The sequence below is a fragment of the Staurois parvus genome, unplaced genomic scaffold (assembly GCF_062004578.1).
Source record: "Staurois parvus isolate SC_StPar_1 unplaced genomic scaffold, SC_StPar_1.0 ptg000445l, whole genome shotgun sequence".
Lineage (NCBI taxonomy): Eukaryota > Metazoa > Chordata > Amphibia > Anura > Ranidae > Staurois > Staurois parvus.
The window spans coordinates 8,223,332-8,251,245 of NW_028318241.1; the positions used below are offsets into that span (position 1 = coordinate 8,223,332).

At 39.4% G+C, this 27,914-nt stretch overlaps 1 protein-coding gene across 1 annotated transcript; it reads left to right on the plus strand.

Moving 5' to 3' along the window:
* Window positions 1–2,849: 2,849 nt before the first annotated feature.
* On the plus strand, window positions 2,850–27,914 carry ESM1 (endothelial cell specific molecule 1). The gene is made up of 3 exons (XM_089688088.1): window positions 2,850–3,421; window positions 21,023–21,172; window positions 27,467–27,914. Exons 1-3 carry the CDS (start codon window positions 3,121–3,123, stop codon window positions 27,565–27,567), a joined length of 552 nt encoding a protein of 183 aa, XP_089544214.1. The 5' UTR covers window positions 2,850–3,120; the 3' UTR covers window positions 27,568–27,914.

A 27,914-nucleotide genomic window follows, 5' to 3' on the forward strand; every position in this document is an offset into this window, starting at 1 on the left:
CCCTAGAGGGTTAGGGACTGATGTGAATGTACAATATATATATATGTAAAGCGCTGCGTAAATTGACGGCGCTATACAAGTACCTGTAATAAATAATAAAATAAATAAACATAGGGTAAACAAATATATATATATATATATACAAACACATATATTTATAAATAAATGTATAATATATACAGTATATATTTTATTTCTATGGAATGAACATTAAAGAAATTTGAGAAAATTGCATTTTACTGTAAATTTTCCCAACACAGCATTTACATAATTTGTGCATCCCCATATAATCACTACAAAATATAATCAACAAATCTGCAGAATAAAATAGCATGACAATAATATGACTATAATGTAATGCAGTAGAAAGGTAAAGCCTTTAGTGAATGTACAGTGAATGTACAGTATGCACTTTACTTTAGAAGAACTTTATTCACCTTTTAAAGCTACATTGCAATGTGCACAGGGATAAAAACGGTTTGTGTAAATTGTTACCGTATCATTAATATAAGAATAACTGTTATTGACGAGGGCACAAATTAGCTCAGTGATGACTTTTTCACAGGTTTGCAAACATGAAAAATTCAAATGACATCGCATTCACTTATGTAAGCACTGGATGCTAGTGCAGTAAACACAAATGTTAGATCTGGTTATTGGAGGCCAGATCTCAATAATGGTGCTGCAGGTGACTCATCAACAAGCATCGACCTGAAAAGTTTTTTATTATTTTTCAGCTATATACTATTACATTTTTATCTTCTTTGTGGAGGTCTAGATGTGGTCATTGAAGGCCAGATCTCAATAGAGGTGCTGCAGGTGACTCATCTACGAGCATTCACCTCAAAATACAAATTATATTGTGTTTATTTACATGATCATTAGATGCTTGTGCAGTAAGCACAAATGTCATTCAGATCATCAGACACCATTGTTGTTGCCTGAGGTTAAATTTGGGATGAGAAGGTTTTTCTTTCTTTTAAGATACACAAAATTGAAAAAGTATTTGCCCTCTTCCTGATTTTTGTATTGTTTTGCATATTTGTCACACCTAATGATTCAGATCATCAAACAAATGTTATTATTACACAAAGATAACCTGAGTAAATTCAAAATGCAGTTTCTAAATGATGATTTAATTTATTAATTGAAAAAAGCTGTCCAAACCTGCCCGTTCCTATGTGAAAAAGTAATTGTCACCCCCTTGCTAAATCCTGAATGAACTGTAATTAACTAGATTTTTTGGAAAGCTGTGTTAAATCTCATTTGCCACACCCAGGCCTGATTACTGCTAGACCTGTTGAATCAAGAAATTACTTAAATAGAAGCTGTCAAAGTGAAGTACGCTAAAAGATCTCAAAAAGACACACATCATGCTGCTATCTAAATAAATTCAAGAAGAGATGATAAACATAGTCATTGACATGTATCAGTCTGGAAAGTTTACAAAGTCATTTCTAAGGCTTTTGGACTCAAAACCACAGTGAAAGCCATTATCCACAAATGGAGAAAACTTGGAACAGTGGTAAATATTCCCAGGAGTGGCCGGCCTACCAAAATTATTCCAAGAGCACAACGATGACTCATCCAGGAGATCATAAAAGAACCCAGAATAACATCTAAAGATCTGCAGGTCTCACTTGCCTGCAGGTCAGTTAAGGTCCGTGTTCATGATTCAGAAAGAGACTGGGAAAAAATGGCATCCATGGGAGAGTTCCAAGGTGAAAGTCCTGCTGACCAAAAAGAACGCAAAGGCTCATCTCACATTTGCCAAAAAACATTTTGATTATCTCCAAGACTTTTGGGCAAATATTCTGTGGACTGATGAGACAAAAGTTGAACCATTACATCTGGTGTAAGACTAACACAGCATTTCATAAAAAGAACATCCTACCAACAGTCAAACATGGTGGTGGTAGTGTGATAGTCTGGTCTAGTGTGAATATCCGGCCATCAGATTGTGACCTCAAACTCAAGTGGACTTGGATTATGCAGCAGGACAATGATGCGAAAGACTCCAGCAATTACATTTCTGAATAGCTCAAAGAAAAAAATGAAATTAAGTTTTGTAGTGGCCTAAACAAAGTCCGGACTTAAATCCGATTGAGATGCTGTGGCATGACCTTAAACAGGCCATTCTTGCTCAAAAACCCTCCAATGTGGCTGAATTAAAACAATTCTGCAAATAAGAGTGGACGCAGAGTCCTCCACTGCGATGTGAAAGACTCATTGACAATTATCACAAATGCTTGATTGCAGTTGTTGCCGCCAAGGGTGGCACAATCACTTATTAGGTTTAGGGGGCATTTACGTTTTCACACAGGACCAGGCAGGTTTGTAAGCTTTTCTCCTTTAATAAATGAAACATCATTTAAAAATTACATTTTGTAAAAATCAGAAAGAGGACAAATACTTTTTCACAGCACTGTATACAACATTTTTTCTTCTTCGTGGAGGTATACATCTGGTTATTGGAGGCCGGATCTCAATAGCGGTGCTCATATGGAGCGGCCTGATCTGCTATAAACCTCTGCAGATTGGTTTGTTCTTCAGTAAATAAACTTCATCCTGTTAAAATCTGTTAATTAGTCTTTTGAAATCACAGAACCCTGGCAGACTGATATTTAGGGCCCCCGGTTTGCTTTTTATTTGAAAAAGTTGAGAGCTCTATTTAATTTCTGTACCGTGCATGTTTAGAAAGTGTCAGCCTCACAAAATGTAATATGCTCTTTCTATTCTCTCTCCTCACAGACATCCTTAGTCATTGCATATGGATAGACAGATTATTGTTCTCCTGACAAAAAAAAGAAAACCTAAAAAAAAAATCTAAACATAACAAATGACATCAGCACATGCTTTTCAATTCCTGGATGGCAGCAGCTTGTTAATCCAACCTCCATCCTGGATTTTGTGAAGTAAAAAGAAGGGAGGCTGGCAGTAGGACAGCACGGCCGGATTGAGGAAGCTGACGATTGACAAGCCTGTGGGAAGACAATGTATAAAGCAGCTAAATTTGTAGATTGATGCTCAGCTACTACTTTGGATTCATTCCTGTCCCCAGCCAGAGGCTGTCAGTGCAGTTCAGTGTCCAAAAGTAAAAAGTCAATTCTGTCTGCAGATATGAGGTGCTGCATCTTTGTTGCCTGTCTGCTGATTAACATGCACTTTGGCACTGCCTGGAGTTCCCAGTACGCCGTGGATTGTCCAGATCGCTGCGACAGCAACGAATGCAAGAGTACGGTAAGATGTAAGAGGACCGTGCTGGACGACTGTGGATGCTGCAGGGTCTGTGCTGCAGCCGCTGGAGAAACCTGTTACAGGACTGTGTCTGGCATGGATGGAGTTAAATGTGGTCCTGGACTGACATGCCAATTTTTTACGGAAGAAGATGATTTCGGAGATGAATTTGGCGTCTGCAGAGGTAATTGATCTATTTTTATACTGCGTGGTGTTATCTCTTTATTCACAGAATACCAGCAATTAAAGACCAATGACTGAATACAAATTCACAAAGCTTTATCATAATCTTAAGCAGACAATAAATCAAATTTAGAAAATTTGGGGAAATAAATACAAGATGGGCTCTACTGTTGCTTATTACCATTATTGAATCTAGTTAATTTTGTACTCAAATAAGAAAACAGTTGGGTTGTTTTAATTAAATTTTCAACATAGCAGAGTCTGGTAATGATTCTACGGATGATTAGATATCATTAATCAATTGCATATTTCTTATATTGCAAATTACTAAAAATTGCAACATTTTATCGTTTGCCAATTCAGTTTAAGGATAGCTCTATGATCATTTCAAGCATGTTTAAAGTGGTAGTAAACCCAAAAGCAAACATTTGATATATTGCAGATTACCAATCTGTATATGTGATGGCTGCATTAGTTTCTCTTTTAGGCTTTCTTTCCTTTGTGATCCTGCCAGTACGTCTGTTGTTTTTCAACATAACAAGCTTTCCTGTATATGTAGCATTTTATTCATTTATGTAAAACCTTTCTCCCAAAAACAAAAAAAGCTGTTTGCTGTAACTGCTTATAAAGTGTTCGCTGGAATTTGGCTTCAATGTGTTAGTCAAATCCATCCTAAATCTGCTAGTCTAACACTCCCATCCTTTCAGACTGACAAAGCTGCTGTCTAAATATGTGCCCTGTGCTCATTCATCCAGAGTGGGGGCACTCTAATACAGGAGGTGTGTTAATTACCAGATCACCAGGTGAAAACAGGAGGCAACGGCTAAAAAAAGAAAGCAAATGCAGCCAGCACATCTAAAGCTAGGTAAGCTACAATAGATTAAATTTTTTTGTTTTGGGTTTAATACTTCTTTAAATTCAGGGACGTTTTAGCCAGTATACTGTATTAAATTTAATTTTAGTGCCAATTATTTCCAGAAGAAATGAGGCACCCTTCACACTGTTGTGTTGCATTATGCATGGTTAAATACATATTTTACCATGTAATAATGCAACCAATGTTAACAGGCAAACTGTGGTGTCATTCATTTTAAATAACATGCTAATGCACTGTTTATATTAGTAGGTGAGACGTGTGCATCACACTTGCCATGAGTTGAACTGCTTTAAAAAAGGTCACATCCAATTTCTTGTGTGCGGTCAGTACATTGAAAATGAATGGACTGCCTTAAAGGAGTGCAGCTGAATGCAGAGTTATGCATTGCATTACTGCAGTGCATAGTATATAGGAGGCCTGAAGTTTCTTTCTAAGAAGATATGTTGGAGGAGGAAAAACGCAGAGGACCTGTCCTCTGACAGATTTGTAAAAATAGTAAATATATATATTTTACTATTATTAGTATAATTATTATACAGTATGTGGTATTGGGCATTTTTAAAGGAAACCTGCACTGGGAAAAAAAATGAAGGCTGCTATTGGTGACCTTTTCATCTGAAAATGCAGTTCCCTGGCTGTCCTGTTGAATTGCTTGAGTACTTCCTGACCTGAAACAACTATTCAGGTCAGAAATTCTGATAGCTATCTGAGTCCATTGGCTACATGGTAACGCATGTGAACCTATTGAAAAGCCATACACAGTCCAGAACGTGACCAATTCACACTTGAGCTGCGTATCTTTGGTAATTTTTTAGATCTTTTTTTTGTCTGCGTTTTAGACTTGAGCAGTCTTCACTTATTTGCCAATGGAAATTTTGTTACTAGGCAAGAAAACATGTACATTGCATATGTTTTGGGGCATTTTGGACATTTTTTTAAACATTCATACTTCAATCGATAGGTGTGAATGGGCACCAATGAATATAATGGAAATCCCAGTGTTGAGAGTTGAATCTGGTGGAGCTTCAAATCGCTCCAAAGGCCCTGTTCACACTAATGTGATTTCTCCTGTTTCTGCGATTGCAATGCAATGCACAACTTTGGAAATTATATTATTCTCTATGGTGCCCACTCATATCATCACAACATTGTGCAGTGTGAGTTCTGAATAGGTAGAGCGGCTCCTTTGCAGTGAAGCAAACTATCTTTTTGGCCTATGGTCTTCAAGGAGAGCATAAGAAAAATGCATGTGCATAAGTTTTGGGAGGGTTTTGTGCTTAACAACCTTCCTGCAAAAAAACAAAACAAAAAAAAAACACATGAAGCATGAAAATGTACCAAAAACATACTAAAAGACTCACAATTATGTAATAGCACCAGTGTGAACCTAGGCTAAGGAGGTCAGTGTTGGTAGCCTTCATATTTCTCTTGGTACACGTTCTCCTTCATAAGTGCAGAAACAAATGATACACAGTAACTTACATCCGAAAAAAAAATTAAAGTAACTTACATTAACACCTTGCCACCCATGCTATTGTCAATAAACAACTACAACGCATTCATCCAGTTCTGGGAGGACGTCAATCAGTGCAGCCTCATCAGTGCCCATCAGTGCTGCCTATCAGTGCCTCCTCATCAATTCAGCCTCATCAGTGCTGCCTTATCAATGCCCATCAGTGCCACATCAGTGCCACCTCATCAGTGCCCAACAGTGCAACCTCATTAGCATTTCCCCATCAGTGCAGCCTCAACAATGCCGCCTCATCACTGCCCATCAGTGAAGAAGAAAAATTACGTATTTGCAAAATTTTATAACAGAAACTAAGAAAAATGTTCTTGCTTACAGCAATCCAGGCAGACAGTTGCTGAGCTGCAGCAATTGTCAATGGACACAAGGGCACTAATCATTACAAGTCAATCTGCTGCAGTGGAAGACTGGACTTGTAGTTTATTAATTGGCAGGTTACTGTGACTGTGAATGAATGATGCAGCTGTGTGGCAGAACCCTGAGCCAATTCTAAATGTGAAAGCGGGTGCGGGGAAAGGAACCCTTTGTCACAGGAGGAGAGGTGAGAGGGTGGATGCTGGAACACGTTGCATCTTACACTCTAAATACAGGTGTAATATGTTCTAAAGCTGAGAGTTTATCTTAAGGCAACCTGTACTGAGAGCAATATGTATGCTGCCATTGCTGACATCCTTCTGAAAATGCTAATTTCCTGGCTGTGATGATTAAAGTCTTCAGTGACTTCTGCTCTGGGACAAGTATGGAGAAGTTCTGATTTCACTATGACATTATTTTATGTATGTTTTTCCAGGCCAGAGACTCAGAAAGTATAGAAGCCGAAGACAGCCATACAAATAGTATTTTCAGAAGGAGATCAGCTTCATACATACTGTATTTCTCTTACTACAGATTCCTTTTAAAGATGAACAGCCAATTCAGGATATTGTGGTTTATTTATGTGTTTGACTAAATTTAATACAAATTTGCTAACATGGGGAGTGGCTGCAAAATCACGCTAATGCCTTTGATGAGCCATGTGCTGTGGTACACTGCAGCACAAACCATCTAAAGGTCTGTACACTGCATAGAATGTACCAGGCCCTGTGTATTGTTAACTATAATTTTGAAAGGGCTTCTTAACATGCAAAATAATTGCATACCTCCTGACTTTGGAAGTTGAGAAAAAAGAACACCTTGGAGGCAGATCAGAGGGGAAGGAAGCAGAGCAAAGAATACAAATGTACAGAAGAGAGTCAGGAGGTAGAGTAGGGGTCCAAAGGTAGAGCAAAAAGCCAAGAGGTAGAGCGGCGGGTCTGGAGGTAGAGCAGAAGGCCAAGAGGTAGAGAGGAGGGTTAGGAGGATTAGCAGAAGGCCAAGAGGTAGAGCGGAGGGTCAGGAGGTAGAGCAGAAGGCCAAGAGGTAGAGAGGAGGGTTAGGAGGTTGAGCACAAGGCCAAGAGGTAGAGCGGAGGGTCAGGATTTAGAGCAGAAGGCCAAGAAGTAGAGAGGAGGGTTAGGAGGTTGAGCACAAGGCCAAGAGGTAGAGTGGAGGGTCAGGAGGTAGAACAGAAGGCCAAGAGGTAGTGCAGAAGATCAAGAAGTAGAGCGGGGGTCATAAGGTAAAGTGGAGGGTCAGGAGGTAGAGAAAAGGAACAAGTGGAAGAGCAGAGGGCCAGGAAGTAGAGCAGGCAGAAGTTAGAGCAGAGGGGCAAAATGTAAAGCAGAGGGTCTCACCTGAACAGTATGGTGAGATTCTGCCTCTTGTAATAATCCAGCACACAACTGCCCACAACTGACCAAACGTCTGCACCCAATATGTGGTAGATGACCTCATGCAGCAGGATGATATTATGATGGGCTGCAAAACAGATATGATACTGAAATCCAGGTAGAGAAGAAGTTCCAAAGTCTGCCCACACTGATCACAGAAAAGGAAGTTTTAGACTATCTGTGCCAGCAGTATAATGCATGAATTCAGACAATAAGTAATCATGGCTGTCCGATTTTGACATGCAGTGTCCGTGCAGCCTCTGCATCAGCATCAACCTCTGTCTCCAAAGGTTGACTGTATGCAGCTGGTGGCTGATGCAGATGCCAAGTGAAAGTTAGATAATTAAAGAAGAGCTCCAGGCAATTTACAACATTCTGTGAATCAAAATGGATGCTAAGTAATTTCATGTTACTTAGACCTGGATTCTTGTGAAATTGAGATAATTTCAAGTATTTCCACACTGTATGTGACAGATACGTACAATGTTAACACCTACAATAGGATTGTCACTCCGTGAAAAGCTTTGTAAATTAGGTGTTCATTCACCTAAAACTTTTCCCTCTCTGATGAATCAAGTGCTGTTATACATGTGATATGCTTGAAATTCCACTCTTCATGTGCAGAATGTGTTTCCAAAGTTTAAAAGAGAAGTATGGGTTTGATAAAAAAAAACAAAGCTAACTAACCCAGGTGGATATGACATTGGTCTGCTGCTGAACCTGCCCCCCACTGCTTATAAGACCACAAACTAAATGATCAAACACCACTGATCACTCAGTTCTCAGCCTTCAGTGAACAGAGAGCTGGTGACTGTCATTTACCAGCTCTCTGCTCTGCCTCTTCAATGTTCACTAGGGCACTGAGCTGTGGAGGGGGCCGAGGCTTGTGGATCAGGTTCTCAACGGCGTGCTGAGAGCTGAGCCAGCTGTTGGTCCGGGTATCTGAGTGGATACCAACCTTAAAGTCGGGATCTTTCCAGAGCCAGGACCGACTCAATGACATCAGCTGGCAGCACTGCACTCCTGTGATCCCCAGAAGTACAGGCAAAATAGCTTTGGCTATACTTCTATAAAGATGAACTTATGGTAAGCAGCTGAATAGCTTAAAGCTGTATTAAACCCAAAACCAAAATATCATTTATTGCAGCTCATTAATCATTAGATGTCTTGGCTGCATCACTTTTCATTTTTTGCTTTCCCCTCTGTTTTTACCTGGTGATATGGCCAGTGACACACCTCTTGTATTATAATGCCCCCACTCTGGATGAAGGAGCACAGGTGGAACTTTGGACAGCAGCATTGTCAGCCTGGAAAGAGGGAATTACATGTACTAACAGATTTAGATGCACTAACAAATTGAAGCCAAACTCCAGCTAATACTTTATAATCAGTTACAGCAAATTCTTTTGTTCCTTTTGGGATAAAAGTTGTATATAATAAATAAAAGCTGACACTGTAAGCACCTGGTCAGTGGTAAATGGTTTTTCTCAACCCTCAAACTGCTACATCTGCATTACAGCTTATTCTGTTGAAAAACAATAGACTTACTGACAGGCTCGCCAGGTGAAAATAAAAGAAATAAAGCCTTTTTAGGTTTAATACTTGAACTCCACATATGGGTTGCTTTTCCTTGCAAAGTTTTTGTCATCCTTGTTCATTTTGTAACCCAGGAACCCCTGCCATACATCACAGCCAGATCTTAGAATTATACTAGAACTATACTGGAGCAGCACACCTTGTTCAAGAACAATTGTAAAAGCGCACCCAGTATGTTGAGTGGACAGTGAAGGGAAGTAGCAGATTGATGAGGTAAACCCTTGCTTATTTTGCTCTCTCCTCATATCATGTTCACTGTAAGCATATGTGCACTTCAGAACATTAAGGCATCACAATAAATTATAGGAAACTGCTAAGGTGAAATTAGGTAACTGGTCATTCAGCACTAACAAGACTATCAGAAGTGACCAGTCCTAAAAAGTCCTCTCAACCTGTTCATGTTGGTAACTTTTTAATAAATAAGGTTTAGCCCCGGTGCATGAGACTCCAGTATTTAGGTGTGGATGTAAGCCATTTGTCCACCATCTAGCCCCATTGCTAGAAGCCTGTAAAACTCTATGAAAGGCTGACAGCTGTTGCAGCTGGACTGGACTGGGCTGAACGGTGCACCAAGCAATACTGATGTTTACAGCAGTATGTGCCGAGGGAGGCAGGGGCATATGTACAGGGGGTTGCAATTTGACCCAGCCCCATGCTTCAGGGGGCTCGTGTGGATCCCCTGTACATCTAGATAGGAGGGGTGACAGGGCAGCATATATAATAACCGATGCCTTCTATTTTCCTCCTGAAGGGGATCAGTTCCTCTACATGCCAACCTGCCGCTCCTCCTGTCCATCTCCTGCTGTGATCTGTGCCCCAGTGGTCTGTTTGGACTCCTGATATTTCACCTAAGCCCCAAAAAAACCTGTAAAAACGTCTCCTAAAAAAACTTTAAAAAAAGATAATAAAAAATAAATTTGTAATACAAATAAATACATACATAAAATTAAATGGTAAAAAATAATAAAAAATAAAATATCAAAAATAGAAATAACTATTGACACCAGTGGCGGAACTACCAAGGTCACAAAGGTAGCACATACAACTGGGCCCTGGCATTCTGCCACCACGGGGGGCCTCAAGACAGCAAGAAGGAAGGGCCTTGGCTGGGGATCAGAGGAGCCCTTTATGGTTTCTTGCACCGAGGCTCTGAAGGGCCAGAACGCAAGCCTCTCATAAGGTTTTTTAAAGTATGCCAGCAGTAGGTCCTGTGCCTTCCACCCACACCTAAAAGTGGTTCTAAAGCATAAACATTGTTTAGCTTAATGCACTCTTTACATTAGGGTAAAAACTGTTTAGGCATCAGTATCTCCCCCGCACCCCTCATTATACTTTCCTGAGTTTTCATTTAATCCAGCACTGTGCACGTTGGCAGCTCTTCTCTCCCCTCACTTCCAGGTTTCACAGACTTTGTAGCTATCCAATAACACAACATTATTTCCTTACACTAACACAATGGCATGGCACGTGAATTGCACAACAATGCAGACAACTCCAGTTCCAGCTGTTTTTTTTAATGAATAATAACTGTTACTCGAGAAAACGATGTCAATTTATCAGACCCCCCCTTCCTCCAATATATATAGTATGGAGGTGAAGGCAGTCCAAGACATACAATTGTTACCCCATCTGGTAGAGATCAGATGAGTATCTAATGTCTATGGTAACATCCATCTGAGGATAATTCATGTGTGCAAAAGCATCGCCACTCATTAGGCATAAAGTACTTTGATATTAATATTACTTATGGACAATGTCCATGGTTGGGGATGAAGAATAGAAAGCATCACCTTATACACAAGGTGGGCTTGTTAACCACACAGAAATAGTAGCTTGGCCACAGCTAAGCCCAGGGGCCCAGTATTCAGAAAGAGGTAAATGCCTCCTGCTGATCAAACATCCTGACCATGCTTGCCATGACTTCAGATATTTTTTTTTATTCTGTATTAGTGCAGTCACATTTATTACTCTCATAATAATAATAATAACCACAGTACTCCCACAGACAATGGCCCTAATCTTGCTTTCTCTCCAGATGTCTAGCACCACGTTTGTTTATCATCTGCTTCCTGGCCCATACATGACAGAATCATGTGAGTCCTGGAGCCTGCATAGTATCACAATTTAAGAGAAAAAAGGGAATAAAGGACTATACAGTATCTAATAGAAAAAAGAGATTTATAGCAAGAAATGCATAAAAAAATGGTACAAATTTTATTCAATATAACAAAAATAAAAGGCTTACATAGCCATTTAGCATATACATACAAATATATCCATAACACTATATACCCATTATATGGTATAGAAATCAGACATAATATTTAAGAGAGCATCAAAATGTGCTGAAACAAAAACTCCAACGCGTTTCAACTTGTACATAGCATAAGTCTTCCTCAGTGGGTATTTCTTTTTGATGATCTCTGCAAGAAATATGTATAACACTAATAAATCAAAAAGACAAATTTTGAAAACATGAGAGAAAAAAAAATATATATAGTGCCATAAGCAAGAGCATTTATGAAAACATGCTCACATTCAATATACAAATTCTACAATTCTATGAAAATTTATGAGTTTAAATTCTCAAAACTCATACATTTTCATAGAATGTCATCCATATTTTGAATATATTGCCTGTAAACCAGGTAACCTATTTTTTGCTGTTACTCTTTAAGCCTTTGTATTATTATTTTTCGATAAATATATATTAGTTTATTCAATTATATTTTTGATAGGTCATTATTTATTTATTTATTTCAGGTACTTATATAGCGCCATCTTTTTACGCAGCGCTTTACATATATATTGTACATTCACATCAGTCCCTAACCCTCAAGGGGCGTACAATCTAAGGTACATTACATCCTCCAATGGCTACGTTTTATCCGTTGTGCTGTGTGTAGACTTTTTTGGAGGATACCCCTGGAGACATCCAGCCTATTTTGGTGTTTGTAGATATTGTATATTAAATGTGAGTACGTTTTTAACTTTTTGCTTATGGCACTATATACCGGCATATATATACAGTTGCAAGAAAAAGTATGTGAACCCCTTGGGATTACGTGGAGTTTTGCATGAATTGGGCATAAAATGTGCTCTGAACGTCATCTATGTCACAACAATAGAAGAACACAGTCTGCTGAACATAATACTACAAAAACATTAGATGTTGCCATAGTTTAATTGCACATAACATGTAAACATTAACAGTGCAGGGAGGAAAAAGTATGTGAGGCCCTAGCCTAATGACTTCTCCCAGACCCAATTGGAGCCAGGAGTGAGCCAACCTTGACTCCAATCAGTGTGATGATATTGGATGTGTTGCTGACAGCTGTCCTGCCCTTAAAAAACACACACCTGTTTTGGGTTTACTGGTTTCAAGAAGCACTGTCTGATGTGAACCATGCCTCGCAGAAAAGAGCTCTCAGAAGACCTACGATCAAGAATTGTTGACTTGCATGAAGCTGAAAAGGGTTACAAAAGTATCTCCAAAAGCCTTGATGTTCATGTGTCCACGGTAAGACAGACTGTCTACAAATGGAGAAAGTTTAGCACTGTTGCTACTCTCCCTAGGCGTGGTCGTCCTGTAAAAATGACTGCAAGAGCACAGCGCAGAATGCTGCATGAGGTAAAGAAGAATCCCAGAGTGTCAGCTAAAGACCTACAGAAATCTCTGGCACATGCTAACATTTTTGTTGACACATCTACAATAAGGAAAACATTAAACAAGAATGGAGTACATGGGAGGACACCACGGAGGAAGCCATTGCTGTCCAAAATGAATATTGCAGCACGTTTGAAGTTTGCAAAAGAGCACCTGGATGTTCCACAGCACTACTGGCAAAATATACTGTGGACAGATGAAACCAAGATTGAGTTGTTTGGGAAGAACACACAACACTATGTGTGGAGAAAAAAAGGCACAGCACACCAACATCAAAACCTCATCCCCACTGTAAAACATGGTGGAGGGAGCATCATGGTTTGGGGCTGCTTTGCTGCCTCAGGGCCTGGACGGATTGTTGTCATTGATGGGAAAATGAATTCCAGAGTTTATCAAGACATTTTGCAGGAAAACGTACGACCATCTGTCCGCCAACTGAAGCTCCGCAGAGGATGGGTGATGCAACAGGACAATGACCCAAAGCATACAAGTAATTCAACAAAACAATGGCTGCAACAGCACAGAATACGCCTTCTGGAGTGGCCCAGTCAGAGTCCTGACCTCAACCCGATTGAAATGCTGTGGCATTACCTTAAGAGAGCGATTCACACCAGAGATCCCAAGAATATTGCTACACTGAAACAGTTTTGTAAAGAGGAGTGGTCCAAAATTACTCCAGATCGTTGTGCAGGTCTGATCTGCAACTACAGGAAACGTTTGGTTGAGGTTATTGCTGCCAAAGGAGGGTCAACCGGTTATTAAGTCGAAAGGTTCACATACATTTTCCTCCCTGCACTGTGAATGTTTACATGTTATGTGCAATTAAACCATGGCAACATCTAATGTTTGTGTAGTATTATGTTCAGCAGCGTGTGTTCTTCTATTGTTGTGACTTAGATGACGTTCAGAGCACATTTTATGCCCAATTCATGCAAAACTCCACGTAATCCCAAGGGGTTCACATACTTTTTCTTGCAACTGTATATATATATATATATATATATATATATATATATATATATATTTATTTATTTTTTTATTATTATATATTTTTTATCTCATGTTTTCTTAATTTGTGTTTTTGATGTATTAGTGTTATGCATATTTATTGCAGAAGTCATCAGAAAGATAACCTTCCCCTGTGGAAGACTTACGCTATGTACAAGTTGAAACGCATCAGAGTTTTTTTTTTTCAACACAAAATTTTGATGCTCTCTTAAATATTATGTCTGCTTTCTATACCATATAATGGTTACCGCATTTTTCGCCGTATAAGACGCACTTTTTCTTCCCTAAAACTGGGGGGGGAAATGTCAGTGCGTCTTATAGAGCGAATATGGAGCGGCCGGTCCGGTATTTCCACCGCGGCCGTGTCAGAATACCGGGCCGGCCGCTCAGCTCTGCAGCGGGACCTTACCTGTTCCTCTATCCAGCGGCATGCTGTCTTCCCGGCTTCTGTAGTGTGGGCACTGGGCATGACAGCCGGGTGCCAAGTGCGCATGCGCAAGAAGCGGTGCTTTTTGTGAATGGTAAGGCGGTACCTGGGACACATGACAGATCCCAGAAGCCGCTGGACCAATCACAAAGCGCAAGTGCTTCTCGCTCATGCGCACTGGGTACCCGGCTGTCATGCCGAGCACCATTACAGAAGCCGGGAAGACAGCGCGCGGCTGAATCGAGGAACAGGTAAGATCAAACAAAAACTCTGCAGAAGTAAGAGCGGGTACCTGTCAAATTCAGGTACCCGCTCCCCACCTCCCCAAAGGTCAGCAGTCATCTGTACTGTCCGCAGTCTCTGGTCATCCCTGTGCTGTCCGCAGTCTCTGGTCATCCCTGTGCTGTCCGCAGTCCCTGGTCATCCCTGTGCTGTCCGCAGTCCCTGGTCATCCCTGTGCTGTCCGCAGTCCCTGGTCATCCCTGTGCTGTCTGCAGTCTCTGGTCATCCCTGTGCTGTCCGCAGTCCCTGGTCATCCCTGTGCTGTCCGCAGTCTCTGGTCATCCCTGTGCTGTCCGCAGTCTCTGGTCATCCCTGTGCTGTCCGCAGTCTCTGGTCATCCCTGTGCTGTCCGCAGCCTCTGGTCATCCCTGTGCTGTCCGCAGTCTCTGGTCATCTCTGTGCTGTCTGCAGTCTCTGGTCATCTCCTGTACTGTGTCTGCAGTCCATTAGTTCAGAATTTTTTTTTCCTGTTTTCTGTCTCTAAAACCTAGGTGCGTCTTATGGTCAGGTGCGTCTTATACGGCGAAAAATACGGTATATGTTTTAAGGTGACTTTTGTATGTATATGCCAAATGGCTATGTGAGGCTTTTATCTTTGTTATATTGAATAAAATTTGTTATTTTTTATGCATTTCTTGCTATAATTCTCTTTTGTCTGTTAGATATCGTATAGTCCCTTATCCCCCTTTTTCTCTTGAATTGTGATACACTTCAGTATTATGGGATATGGTATCGATCTATTTTGTATAATTTAGGTATAGGAACATGGTAGATATTGACCCCGCATAGTACTCTTGAAGCAGGCTATGCTATGGAATTTTAATAGTTGCATCTTCTTAACTCTTTATATGATCAAAATTTAAAATCATATTAAACATTTTACATATTATTTCAATCATTTCTAGCCTACTCCTATTAATCTGAATGATCTTGAAGTCTGTAAACTTACTTTTTGAAGTACCCCACACATACTTCTAGAATTCTGTGGCATGTGTTCACTGTGCCCTGTGAGTAGACACTGCTGTGTCACACATTTCTCAGAGCCTGCCTTCTGAACTACAAAGATGCTGAGAGGAGGAGTTTTAGGAGGCGGAGTCAGTACAGGAATCACTGCTTACAGGCAGCAAGGTACCATGGAATATGCAGTCATTAGAAATTGAAGTAAAGAGCTGAATGGATGCTGCAAAGCATGCAGAGAATCCAGGAAGTTGTGGAAAGAGACAGCCAGCAGACAAGCAAAACTCACAACATGAAAGAAGATTTATGAAGTAAACATTTATTGGAATGTCAAAAATAACTATTGTTTGTATTGTTGTTACAATGTTAATGTTATAAAATGGAAGTGTGTGCTGTGAATTCCCTTTACAATCAGTAAATAAGCTTTAAAACAAGCCTTCACTAACTTCTGTAGCTGCAGACAGTGTGGAGCAGTTCATCCTCAAACTTTACACAAGAAGCAGTAAAATCTTTCAAGTTGGGTGTCAGCAGTCTACTCTCTTTCCTTTTCCTGTGCATCTGTTTTGTGAGATTAGAAGGCTAGCAGGCTTCCAACTCACTCCTGGAATGTAAGAAGGATAAGTTAGGCAGCCAAATGAAACTGAAAGTACTTTCTGTTGTGAACTTTGACAATGAATTGCTCCACAATGCAGCTACAGAGGTCAGTGAGGGCTTGTTTTAAAGTGTATTTACTGCTTGTCAATAATTTGCAAATATTTGAATGTCAATAGCCTGGCCACAGTTATACATTCATGCTACTGGCTGCATTATACAGATTATCTCTTACAATATTGATGTCGCTGCCTCTCAGATTTTAGGCTCCGTTCACACCAATGCGTTTTTTAGTGCTTTTTGCACAAACGCACTGCAGTCCATTTAACATAGCTACCTATGGAACATGTTCACATCTATGCTTTTTTAAACTGCTGTGTTTTTGGAAAGGGTCGGTGACTTTTTTAAAAGCAAAAAGTGTGTTTTTGATACAATAGCGTTCAATGGAGAATCTGTTGAAATGCATAATAGTGCGTTTTTGACACGTTTTGCATTTTTATTGTGTCTAGCAACAAAAAAAAATTCCACTTTAACAAGAAAAAAAAAAAGAGCTGAACACAATGCAAAAACTTGTAAAAATATCTCAAACACGTGTAGAAAATGCGAAGCACACTGCAAAAATCACTGGAGAAAGCATCAAATGCAAAATGCATAAATGTGAACCAAGCCTTAAGCTGTCAGAAATTTACAGTGTCATGACAGTGCTAGGAAGTGATCTGTGGGGGAGTGGACACAAAGGAAATGCTTCTTCTTGCCTGCAGCAGACTTTTAAAATGCATCTCTTAGCCTTGCTAGGGTGCTGGAGCTCTGTGCTTCTCGTTAATATTAAAAGATGACGTTTTTTAAAAATGATGCAATTGCTTTATACTATGACGTGTGAGGAATATATTCATTCAGATGTAATAGTGAAGAGTTAAGGATAGGGCCTATTTAGTAAGGCACACATCTTAAATAAATGTATTATTAAAAGGATTTATCAAAAGGGCAAAAGACATCCAACAGTTGCTTGCTTACTTGAAAATCAGTTCCAAAAGTATGTATCTGTGTAATTATTTCCATATTCCTTGTATCCTTCATCATATCCCCACTCATTCCTGAAAAGCTTATTTTCTAATGTATAACATTGTTGATTCATATCAAATATAAATCATTTCTAGGTTAAGCTTGGTGTCCCTTGACAGTCATATAATTGCTTTCATTTATCTTTTGAATAGAATAGTCTTTTAATTCTGAGAAGACATATTTAATCATCTGGAATCTGCATTTAACATTCCATGTTAGTTATTTTTACTCTGAAAAATGAAATACCCCAACATTATAAACAGCATATAATAAAATCCCCCCAAACTCATAATGTAATCTCCTACTGTAATTCCTATCCATTTATGGGATATTCCTTAGGTAATATTTTAAAAAAATCCCATATACTGCATGTATTACAGAATGCGCAAGGCAAGGGTTATCACCAAAAACCATTATCCAGCTTACTGTGTATAGCATATAAATTTGATCTCCAGGCAGATTTTTTAAAATTGTCAGTTATTGCAAATACTTTTTTTTTAAAAAACAGCTAACACGAGTACCAGAACTGTTGATAATGGTAATACCTGTAGGACCCTTCATAGCAATACTCAGACTGGGAGAGTGAAGGCCAACACATACAGTATCTCAACAGTGAACATGCAGGCTAAAGGAGAGAACAGAATGATGACTCATCAGTGTCCTGTTTCTCTTTTATTATCCAATCATCATGTTGGTTGTGTGTTCTTGAGTTTAAAGGGACACTGTCACCTTGCTCAGTCGATGCAAAATGACTCCATACACCCTGATGCTGTCCTTACCTGCACTTCCTTGCTGTCCATTCCCTTGTCATAGCAGGCTTGGAAATCAACAGTTTCAGCAACCCAGGGAAGCAGTGATGTCACTTCCTCAGTAATGTGACAGTGCTCAGGTATAGCAATTGGTCACAGGCTCCCTTATACCTGGAAGTGCTGTCTAGTGCCATCGACTGTGACCAACAAAGGAAAAGTGGTGAGTATATGGTAGTCATGAGGGAGCTTTGCATGAGCAAGGTGGCAGTGTCTCTTTAACCCCTTAACTCCACTTCCTGGTGGCACTTTAACCACTTGTGGACCGCCCACCCGCAATGTACTGTGGAGGGTGGCCCTTCCTGGCACAGCAGTGTACCTGTACGTCACCGGCCTCAACCAGGTACCTGTCCACTGACTCCCACTGTGATTGAACACAGAAGGAATTTGTCAACAGGTTCTGGCCAGTGATTCATTGCCGGGACCTGCTGATTGGCTGTGTCCAATCACAGCCAAGAGCCCTGTGTTGATAATCAACACACAGCTCTGTACAGAGGGAACAATATATCTGTTTCCTCTCCCTACAAAGAGATATTTAGTAAAAAGCAGTGCACAATACATGCATTATACATTGTTAGGCACACATTTAACACCATTGATTATCCAAAATGCTAACCTCTTCCCAGCCAGTGTCATTAGTACAGTAACAGTATATAGTATTATCACTGATCACTGTACTAACGTCACTGGTGATGTCAGTGGTAGTTATTCAGCTCCCATCCAGTGTCAGTTAGTGTCCGATTGCTCCGCTGCACTATCACAGTCCCACTATAAGTTGCTGATCACTGCCATTAGTAGTATTAAAAAATAAATAAATAAAATAATCCATTAAATATACCATGGTTTGTAGTTTGTAGACACTATAACTTTCATGCAAGCCAATCAATATAAACTTATTGGTATTTTGTTAACCAAAAACATGTAGCAGAAAACATTTTGGCCTAAATTTGTGAAGAAATTAGATTTTTTTTTTTTTTTATTGAATGTGGTTAATAGTAAAAAGTAAACAGCATTGTTTTTTTTTTTTTTTCCGTTTCTATAGTAAAGAATAAAAAACCCAATTGTATTTGTGTGAAAAAATTATATCAATTTCATTTGGGTACAGGGTTTCATGGCCAGCAATTACCAGTTAAAGTAGCACAGTGCCGAATAGCAAAAAATTGCCTGGTCATGAGGTAAAACGGTGCAGAGCTGAGTTCGTTAGTTGTGCTTTAATGACAAGAAGGCAGCACGAATTCTGTATCATGTGACCCCCTGTGATTGGTTCTCACAGCTGTCACAAGATCGCTGACTCCCGATCAGAAGCCTTTTTCTGAGAACTATCAGTGACAGTTCAGTCCATGTGCAGGGAGGGCACAGTGAACACATTCTCAGCACACAACCTCATGTACCATAAACACATATATCCAGTGACTGGCCCTTAAAGCACACCTCTTTTGCTACCTCATATATGGGTTACATGGTTGGCGAGAGGTTAAAGATCAGGCTGTGCTATTTGGATCACAAACAGTGCTTTGTAGGAATAAAAATCAAATGTATTTAGCTATTTGCCTGGGTTCCTTTGTACTATATTGTACCATATTCATTATAAAGTGGGAGCACTTGTTTGTGATGGGTGAGAGGGAGAGAAAGACCTGTCTTTATGACTTGGACCTAAGATGTAAGCCTATGGTCGCAGAAGACCCGTTATTACAAACATTGGCATTGTTAACATCCTAACTTAGCCAGGACCTCTTGGGGCTTGGAGACACCTTAATGGGGTAAAATAGTGCGGTGCATTGTGGAAGTGGCTAAATGTAGGTGTGGTCTAATTGGGTGTGGGTAAATAACCATCTCTACAGCAACATTTTAATTAGTGATGATAAATACTGGAGAATTGCCAACTGACATTACTTTTCATACAATAGCTATACAGCAGTACATAGTGACACCAGCACTACCTACTGTATGGGCTCCACGGTGTCTCTAAATACGTAACTGTTGTAATGATTAATGCTTGTAAATATCCCCACTTTTCTCTACTCCCTTTACCTCTATGAGTAAGCCTACAGGGGTGAAAATTGGGCTGTTTTTCCCAGGAAATGTATTATACCCTTAAACAGATAACTAGTTATTTGTAACAGTCAGAGTTTGGAGTGTAGATGTGATAGGGGAACATCATGGGTGGAAACTACTTATTGGGGGGATTTACTAACATTGGAGCACTCAATATCTGCTGCAGCTGTGCGTAGTAGCAAATCAGCTTCTAACTTCAACTTGTTCAATTAAAATTTTACAAAAAAAAACGAGACTGATTGATTTCTATGCAGAGCTGCACCAGATTGTGAATGATCCAGTTTTAGTAAAACTCCCCCATTGTCTTATTCTTCTATATAATTCTAACTATTCAGGCTGACTTCATATGTATACCAAATACCTTTTTCTTGATTTCATGATGATTTTATTTAAGAAATCATTAATAAAAACGCTATTATTAACTGACATTGGAGGGGATCTACTAAAACTGGTGCACACAAAATCTGGTGCAGCTGCGCATAGTGTAAGCATAAGCTTTTAGGTTTTATTGTCAAAGTTTAATTGAACAAGTTGAAGTTAGAAACCGATTGGTTACTATGCACAGAACCACCAAGTTCAGTGTGCACCAGTGTTAACAAATCTTCCCCATTATGTTTTGTTCACTCTAAGTCCTATTTTTTAAATTTATTGAACTGTGTCAATATTTAGGAGATGTGGTGCACATTGATAGTATAATCCATTTCACAAATACTGTTGATTAACTTTTCTGGCTTCAACTGGATTTCCTAAATGAAATACTTGCAGCCAGAGAGAGCCAATGAACTAGCATTTTTGGAAGGATGTCCTCTATTGCAACATCTATATTTTTAGCAGTACAGATTTCCTGTAAGCAAAAAAATTATTACCTAACCTGGGTAAGGTATGATAACTAGTATTCTACTCTATGCATTACAAATTATAAATAATATAAAAAATATTATAAATAAAAAAAAAACAGAATATTGCAATAATTCTTTTTGTTTCACTTTGTGTTGCAGAATGTCTATATGGCACCTACGGAATGGAATGCAGAGGAATCTGCAATTGTCCATCTGGAATTTGTGATCGTGTGACAGGAAAGTGTCTGAAATTTCCATTCTTCCAATTTACAGGAGCCAAACCACATAGTAAACTAAGACTTAATCCTGGTAAGATTCCTTTAAAATGTTCGGAATAATAAATATATTATCATGGAATAAAAAAGACCCTATGACATAAAGACACTGTTTGCAGATAACCATTTCCAACAGAAAGTTATACTTACCAAGCCATGTTCTCACGCTGCAAACTTCATCCCTGAAAACTGTTAGTTTCAGACACCTCCTGACAGTGAAAAGCTGCACATCCCCTGCCAAAACTGACAGTCGGGGCTGAAGCATATTGAGTAGCTCACTCTTCAACCACTACATTCATAAAGTGTCTTGTAGTCTTTTCAAATAATACAAGGCCTTCTGTGATTGGCCCGCTTATTTAACTCCCTAATTTATCCAAAATAAAGGTCATGTCTAATATTTACTGCTAATTTGCCCCAAAATTTAATGTGTGACTATATCCCCCTCAGAGATGGAGGGGTCCATTTTTTATTGGTCTTCATATGAGTCACCCCTAGCTCTCTTAGTAGTAAGCTGTCATCATACTGTTGTTTCTATTGGTTTAACCAAAAGACTCTGCCTTTTCTAAAAAAAAAAGCACCAGGCCCTCTGCCTTTAAGCAGGAATGTCTATTTCTTGGGTTTCTCCTGGGCTCTGGTTATTGTTTGCTTCTGTCGGCTTCTGTAGAGTGACAATAGCGTAAGAGGCTGCGCTAATCAGAGTTTTAAATATTTATATCTCCCTTGCTAACCACTGTGAGGTTTTTTGCTAGTGGTGCGGGTTGAGAGAGCATATAAATACTCAGTGATCTTGGGAATGTAGTCTTTTCCCTCTGCCTGAGGGAGGGATGTGGATGGCTGTCTGATTTTCTTAGGTCTACTGATTAAGGGAGTTGACCACGTGCCTGGATAGATGCCTAGGTCTGAGGCCTAGTATGCTGAACATGGGAATGGAAGCACATGGAGAAACTGCAGCCTAATTGGGAAACCTGAGAATCTGGGTGAAGCTTGTTTCTGTACCTGAACCAACAAATGTCTTACAGTCAGAAGCTGATTTCACAGAATATCAGGTTGGCTTGAAGGTTCTTTACCTGTAAAGACTGTTAAGTATCTTTTGTCTATCACCTGGAGTCTGCTAAGCCCATACGTGTCCCAACACTCTCTCCTAAGAGTATTAAGTTAGAGTCAATAAGTTCCATTTCTTGACCTGAAAAGAAACTGGCACCCAGCTGTTCAAATTACTCTACTATTGCAGAGGACTAGACCCAGGGTTGAAATTCTAGCCCACCGTGTCACCCTGCCTGTGACAAACTTCACATGCTTTGCGGGTCAGGGGGGAGCTACATTTGTGCCAGAAAATCAAGAAAGAAGAGTGGGTTCATAGTGCATAGGATACCAAGAAAAAAATTTAGTTTAGTTATATATTGATCCAAAAATCATCATTTGTGTTTTATCTGCTATTAGCTTATATAAGAATATCATAACATAATTTTCAAAAGAAAGAGGGATGAGAATACAAGCCCCAATATAACACATTTCAAGCACTGAGGGCTGGACTCTGTATAGAGAAGTGTCAAGGTATCTTGTAAGCAGGGGCAGCCTGACAACTCATGGGGCCCCCGGGCAATAGGGGATCATGGGGCCCCTGTATCCTTGCCCAAACTCAAAAAAGCCTATGAAAAAGGTACCAGGGGCATCTCATGGGGCCCCCTACTGACCCCGGGCCCTCGGGCAGTGCCCGAGTTTCCAAATGGTTAGTCCGCCCCTGCTTGTAAGAGAGAAGGAGAACAGAATGAGGATACTATGACTGTGATGATTCATAGTGCAGTAGGACAGTCTGGAGGTGGGAAGGTGCTAACAGTTCACTTACATGAACTATTTTTTTTTCTATTGGACAGGAGTTGCAATTTAAACAGAAAACAAAAATCATAAAAATCTGTTCTTTTTTTACATCTGTTTTTACACATCATATATAAATAGATTCACCCTGCAGAGTTATTTATCATCTGGGTTAAATATCATCTGATTAAATGCTGGGTGAGATTATGCAGGCCATAGATGGGGAGAAAACCGTCCGAAAATTCATCCAAAAAAATAATCGGCCAATTTTTGGATCGTTGGTGGCTGAATTGTTCTGCTGGTTTTCTTGATTTTGACACATTTTTTTAATCGTTCATATTGGGGGAAAAAAACGGCCGATTTTGCCCATCGGCCGATTTTCACGGCAATGATGGGCAAATCGGACGATCTTTTTCCCGATTAAAAAAATGCGCATGAGCCATGACCAAAGAAAAAGAAGAAGAACATCTGTATCTATTTGTATCCATACAAATAGATACAATGTTTGCAACCGCAATACTTAGAAATGTCAAATCTATTAGCGGTGTCCCTGCAGAGAGCTCCGCTATGATATTTGACATTTAAAAGTGTAAGGGTTGCAATATTGTATCTATTTGTATCCGAATAGAAACATCTGTATCCGAAATGGATACAAATAGATACAATGTTGCAACTTTTTCTTATTATTATTCATATTCTATTTCTTCTTCTTTTAAATGTCAAATATAGCGGAGCTCTCTGCAGGGACACCGCTATTATATTAATTGCCGGCCGTAGACGGGATGAAAATCAGCCGACTTTTTTTTACCAATGGTGGTAACGTCGGCTGATAGAACGACCGATTTTTCGTTTTTCTAAAAAAAAACGGACGGTTTTCTCCCCGTCTATGGCCTGCATTACTGTGTACTTTTACCCAAGCTCCAAAGTACAAACCTCACTTTGTGTCTTTGTACATGTCCCAACTCAAATATACCTCTGCCATCTGGTATACAGTGGGGATCGAAAGTTTGGGCACCCCAGCTAAAAATTTGTATTAATGTGCATAAAGAAGCCAAGGAAAGATGGAAAAATCTCCAAAAGGCATCAAATTACAGATTAGACATTTTTATATTATGTCAACAAAAGTTAGATTTTATTTCCATCATTTACACTTTCAAAATAACAGAAAACAAAAAATGGCGTCTGCAAAAGTTTGGGCACCCTGCAGAGTTAATATCTTGTACTGCCCCCTTTGGCAAGTATCACAGCTTGTAAACACTTTTTGTAGCCAGCCAAGAGTCTTTCAATTCTTGTTTGAGGTATCTTTGCCCATTCTTCCTTACAAAAGTCTTCCAGTTCTTTGAGACTTCTGGGCTGTCTGTCACGCACTGCTCTTTTAAGGTCTATCCATAGATTTTCAATTATGTTGAGGTCAGGAGATTGTGAAGGCCATGGCAAAACCTTCAGTTTACGCCTCTTGATGTAATCCCCCATGGATTTCGAGGTGTGTTTAGGATCATTATCCATTTGTAGAAACCATCCTCTCTTTAACGTCAGCTTTTTCACAGATGGCATCAAATTATCATCCAAAATTTGCTGAAATTTTATTGAATCCATTTTTCCTTCTACTCGTGAGATGTTCCCTGTGGCACTGGCTGCAACACAACCCCAAAGCATGATTGATCCAACCCCCTGCTTAACAGTTGGACAGAGGTTCTTTTCATTAAATTCTGTGCCCCTTCTTCTCCAAACGTACCTTTGCTCATTCCGGCCAAAAAGTTCAATTTTAACCTCATCGGTCCACAGAACTTGTTTCCAAAATGCATCAGGCTTGTCTATATGTTCATTTGCAAAGTTCAAACGATGATTTTTGTGGTGAGGACGTAGAAGAGGTTTTCTTCTGATGACTCTTCCATGAAGACCATATTTGTACAAGTATCTCTTTATAGTGGAATAGTGTACCACAACTCCAGTGTCTGCCCGATCTTTCTGGAGGGATCGTGCAGTCAAACGTGGGTTTTGAATTGTTTTTCTCACAATCCTGCGAGCTGTTCTGTCTGATATTTTTCTTGGTCTTCCAGATCTTGCTTTAACTTCCACTGTTCCTGATGACTGCCATTTCTTAATTACATTCCGAACAGAGGATATTGACATCTGAAAACGCTTTGCTATCTTCTTATAGCCTTCTCCAGCTTTGTGAGCGTCAACTATTTTCAGTTTCAGTTTTCTAGACAACTGCTTAGAAGAACCCATGGTGCTGATTGTTGGGGCAAGGTCAGATGAGTCTGGGCATTTAAAACCTTTGAGATTGACATCACCTGGTCTTCCCAGACAATGATTGAGAACAATCCATGACACTGGCAGGTCTCAGCTTTGCAAAGGGGGCAGTACAAGATATTAACTCTGCAGGGTGCCCAAACTTTTGCAGACGCCATTTTTTTGTTTTCTGTTATTTTGAAAGTGTAAATGATGGAAATAAAATCTAACTTTTGTTGACATATTATAAGAATGTCTAATCTGTAATTTGATGCCTTTTGGAGATTTTTCCATCTTTCCTTGGCTTCTTTATGCACATTAATACAAATTTTTAGCTGGGGTGCCCAAACTTTCGATCCCCACTGTATGTTTTGTTGCATGCAGTTCTCCGGTAATATATAGCTAAGGCATAAAGTGTGCCTTTAGATTAACCAGAGAGGAGTTATGGCCCATTTACACCAGTGTGCTGAGGAAATGCAGGCTCCTTTAGCATGTGGAAATACATTTGAAAGGTCTCCTGAAATCTCACCACATCTAAGCTGCCCACTAAATCCTTCACTCTGGGGTTAGTTGGGTGGAAAGCTCAGGAGACTGTTTGCACTCTGTGTATAGTCAACTCCAAACAATGTACTGCACATCAATGACATCACATGAATCCAAGTTTAGTGATGGACAGCACACACTGCATCCTTAGGTCCACCTCGCTAATGCATTTCTCCCAACCAGGGCCTGAATCATAGAGAAATGCATGTTTAATGTATTGTGTTAAGAAGTCAATTCACTTTTAATGAGCTGGCAAGGTTCTGTAATGCACTTAAACCATGCTTGCAATTTTTTTTAAAGCAGTATGTCACTGTTCACAGATTGTTCACACCTGTGCATTGTTGTGCGCTACATCACAAGTATGTTACGTTGTGCTAGGTGCATTGGGAATGCATTCAGAATTAATAGCATCTGTAACACACTGTTTATGCATTGCAGTAAGGAAGTGAATGAGCCCGGAACCATTTTGTGTTCTGCAACTTAAATTTTGTTATAGGGGAACATAAAAGCACACAGGAGATTCACCTTCCTCTGGCTTGTCTGAAGTTGTGTGTGTCTTTATGTGCAAACTGAGCAACAGTCATGGATATTTACAGCTAATAAAGATATACATGATCTACCACAGCAGGTACACATGTTATGTGAACAGATGGGTTTACCAATACACTGTTGAATAAGCGATATAGCTACCAAAGCATTTATATCTAGTTAATGTAATTTATTTTTCATGTAGCAAACCTTATAAGCACTTGGAAAACATTTTTTGCATTGCCATTGCATCAGCTCAATCACAAGAGCCAATATATTGAAGTAATGGATAACCCATGCCATTTTATATGAAAAACTGCGCTCACAGCAGCCATATAGTCAATGTGTGCTGGGCTATTAGGGAAAGATGACAATTCTCTGTAGGGAGAGATACTGATTTGTTTTATTTTCATGTAGTTATTGGTTTTTTACCTTGGTACATGTCCCCCACGTCAGTATCCTGCTCCCCATGCTATTTTTCCTAGAAACAGCCAGAATTGAATAACAAGATTAATCTGCTTTATACCTAGTACACACAATCTGAAAATCATACAAAAAATACCGCTGTCAAAGAGATCTTATGATATTCTGATCAATAGTACAGAGCTTTTGAGAGCTGATTATGACAGTTCATATGAAATTATCTGAAGAGACAAACACATTATTCGTGTTTGTATAGTATTCATCCAAAAGAATAGGAAGACCAAGACCATGCATGGTCAAAAATGAAAGAATACATTACAATACAATACATTAGATCATCTTGGGAAGCTGTACTCTGTCCAAGAATTTATGAACTTTAACCTCTTTTTCCTCCTATTTTCCTCCTATTTTTGGTAGGAGACTAGCATGTATGTACGAGGCTTTAGACTTCAGGTTAGCTGAAAAGTTTGTAAACCTCAAACTCTGAGCAAGATTCGTGAAGGTGTTCACATACCAAACCCAGGAAGATTTACTCAATCCTTCATTCCTAGTGTTGTATAGTCTTTGGCTGGGGAGATAATGGATTCATTCACATGCTGGGCACAGGTAAGGCTCATGTACACTGGCCCCAGCAGAGCACAAACTACATTCTGTGCACACCAACCTGTGATCACTTATTAGCAATAATCTAAAAAAAAATCAATTACAAGTAATTTGTTCAGTGTTCAAACAATCACCAAATGTCTGAGAATAAAAAGTTAACAATTTTTTAAATTCATTCTAGATTCTGAAATGGCTTCTGGAGATGGAAATAGTGTCAAGCAAGAACTTGCCAAGGAAAAGTCTTCTCGCTCACCTGGAATAAAATGGCTAAACCCACGCTGATTTTAATTTATAATTGTTTCTAAGAACTATCTTGTGGATTTGAGGCTGAAAAATGTGCAACACAATGCAATGGAATACCACCAGAAGGGGCTGGATGTAGTACTTATTTGGTGGTCAAATGACACTGTTAATTTATAAGAATAAAAAAGTTATTAGAGACAGCGAAGGTCATTACAAATCAGATATATATCTTTGTTCCGTGATGCAAAAATCTGTTCAGTCTAAATCCTTCTTGTAAATGTGTAGTTATATAAACTTTATTTTGGTTTGTTTTCAAAGGATTTTTAAATGTTGGATATATCTTATTGCTTTCATGTGTATTTAAATAAATGCTTAAATGCTTTGTA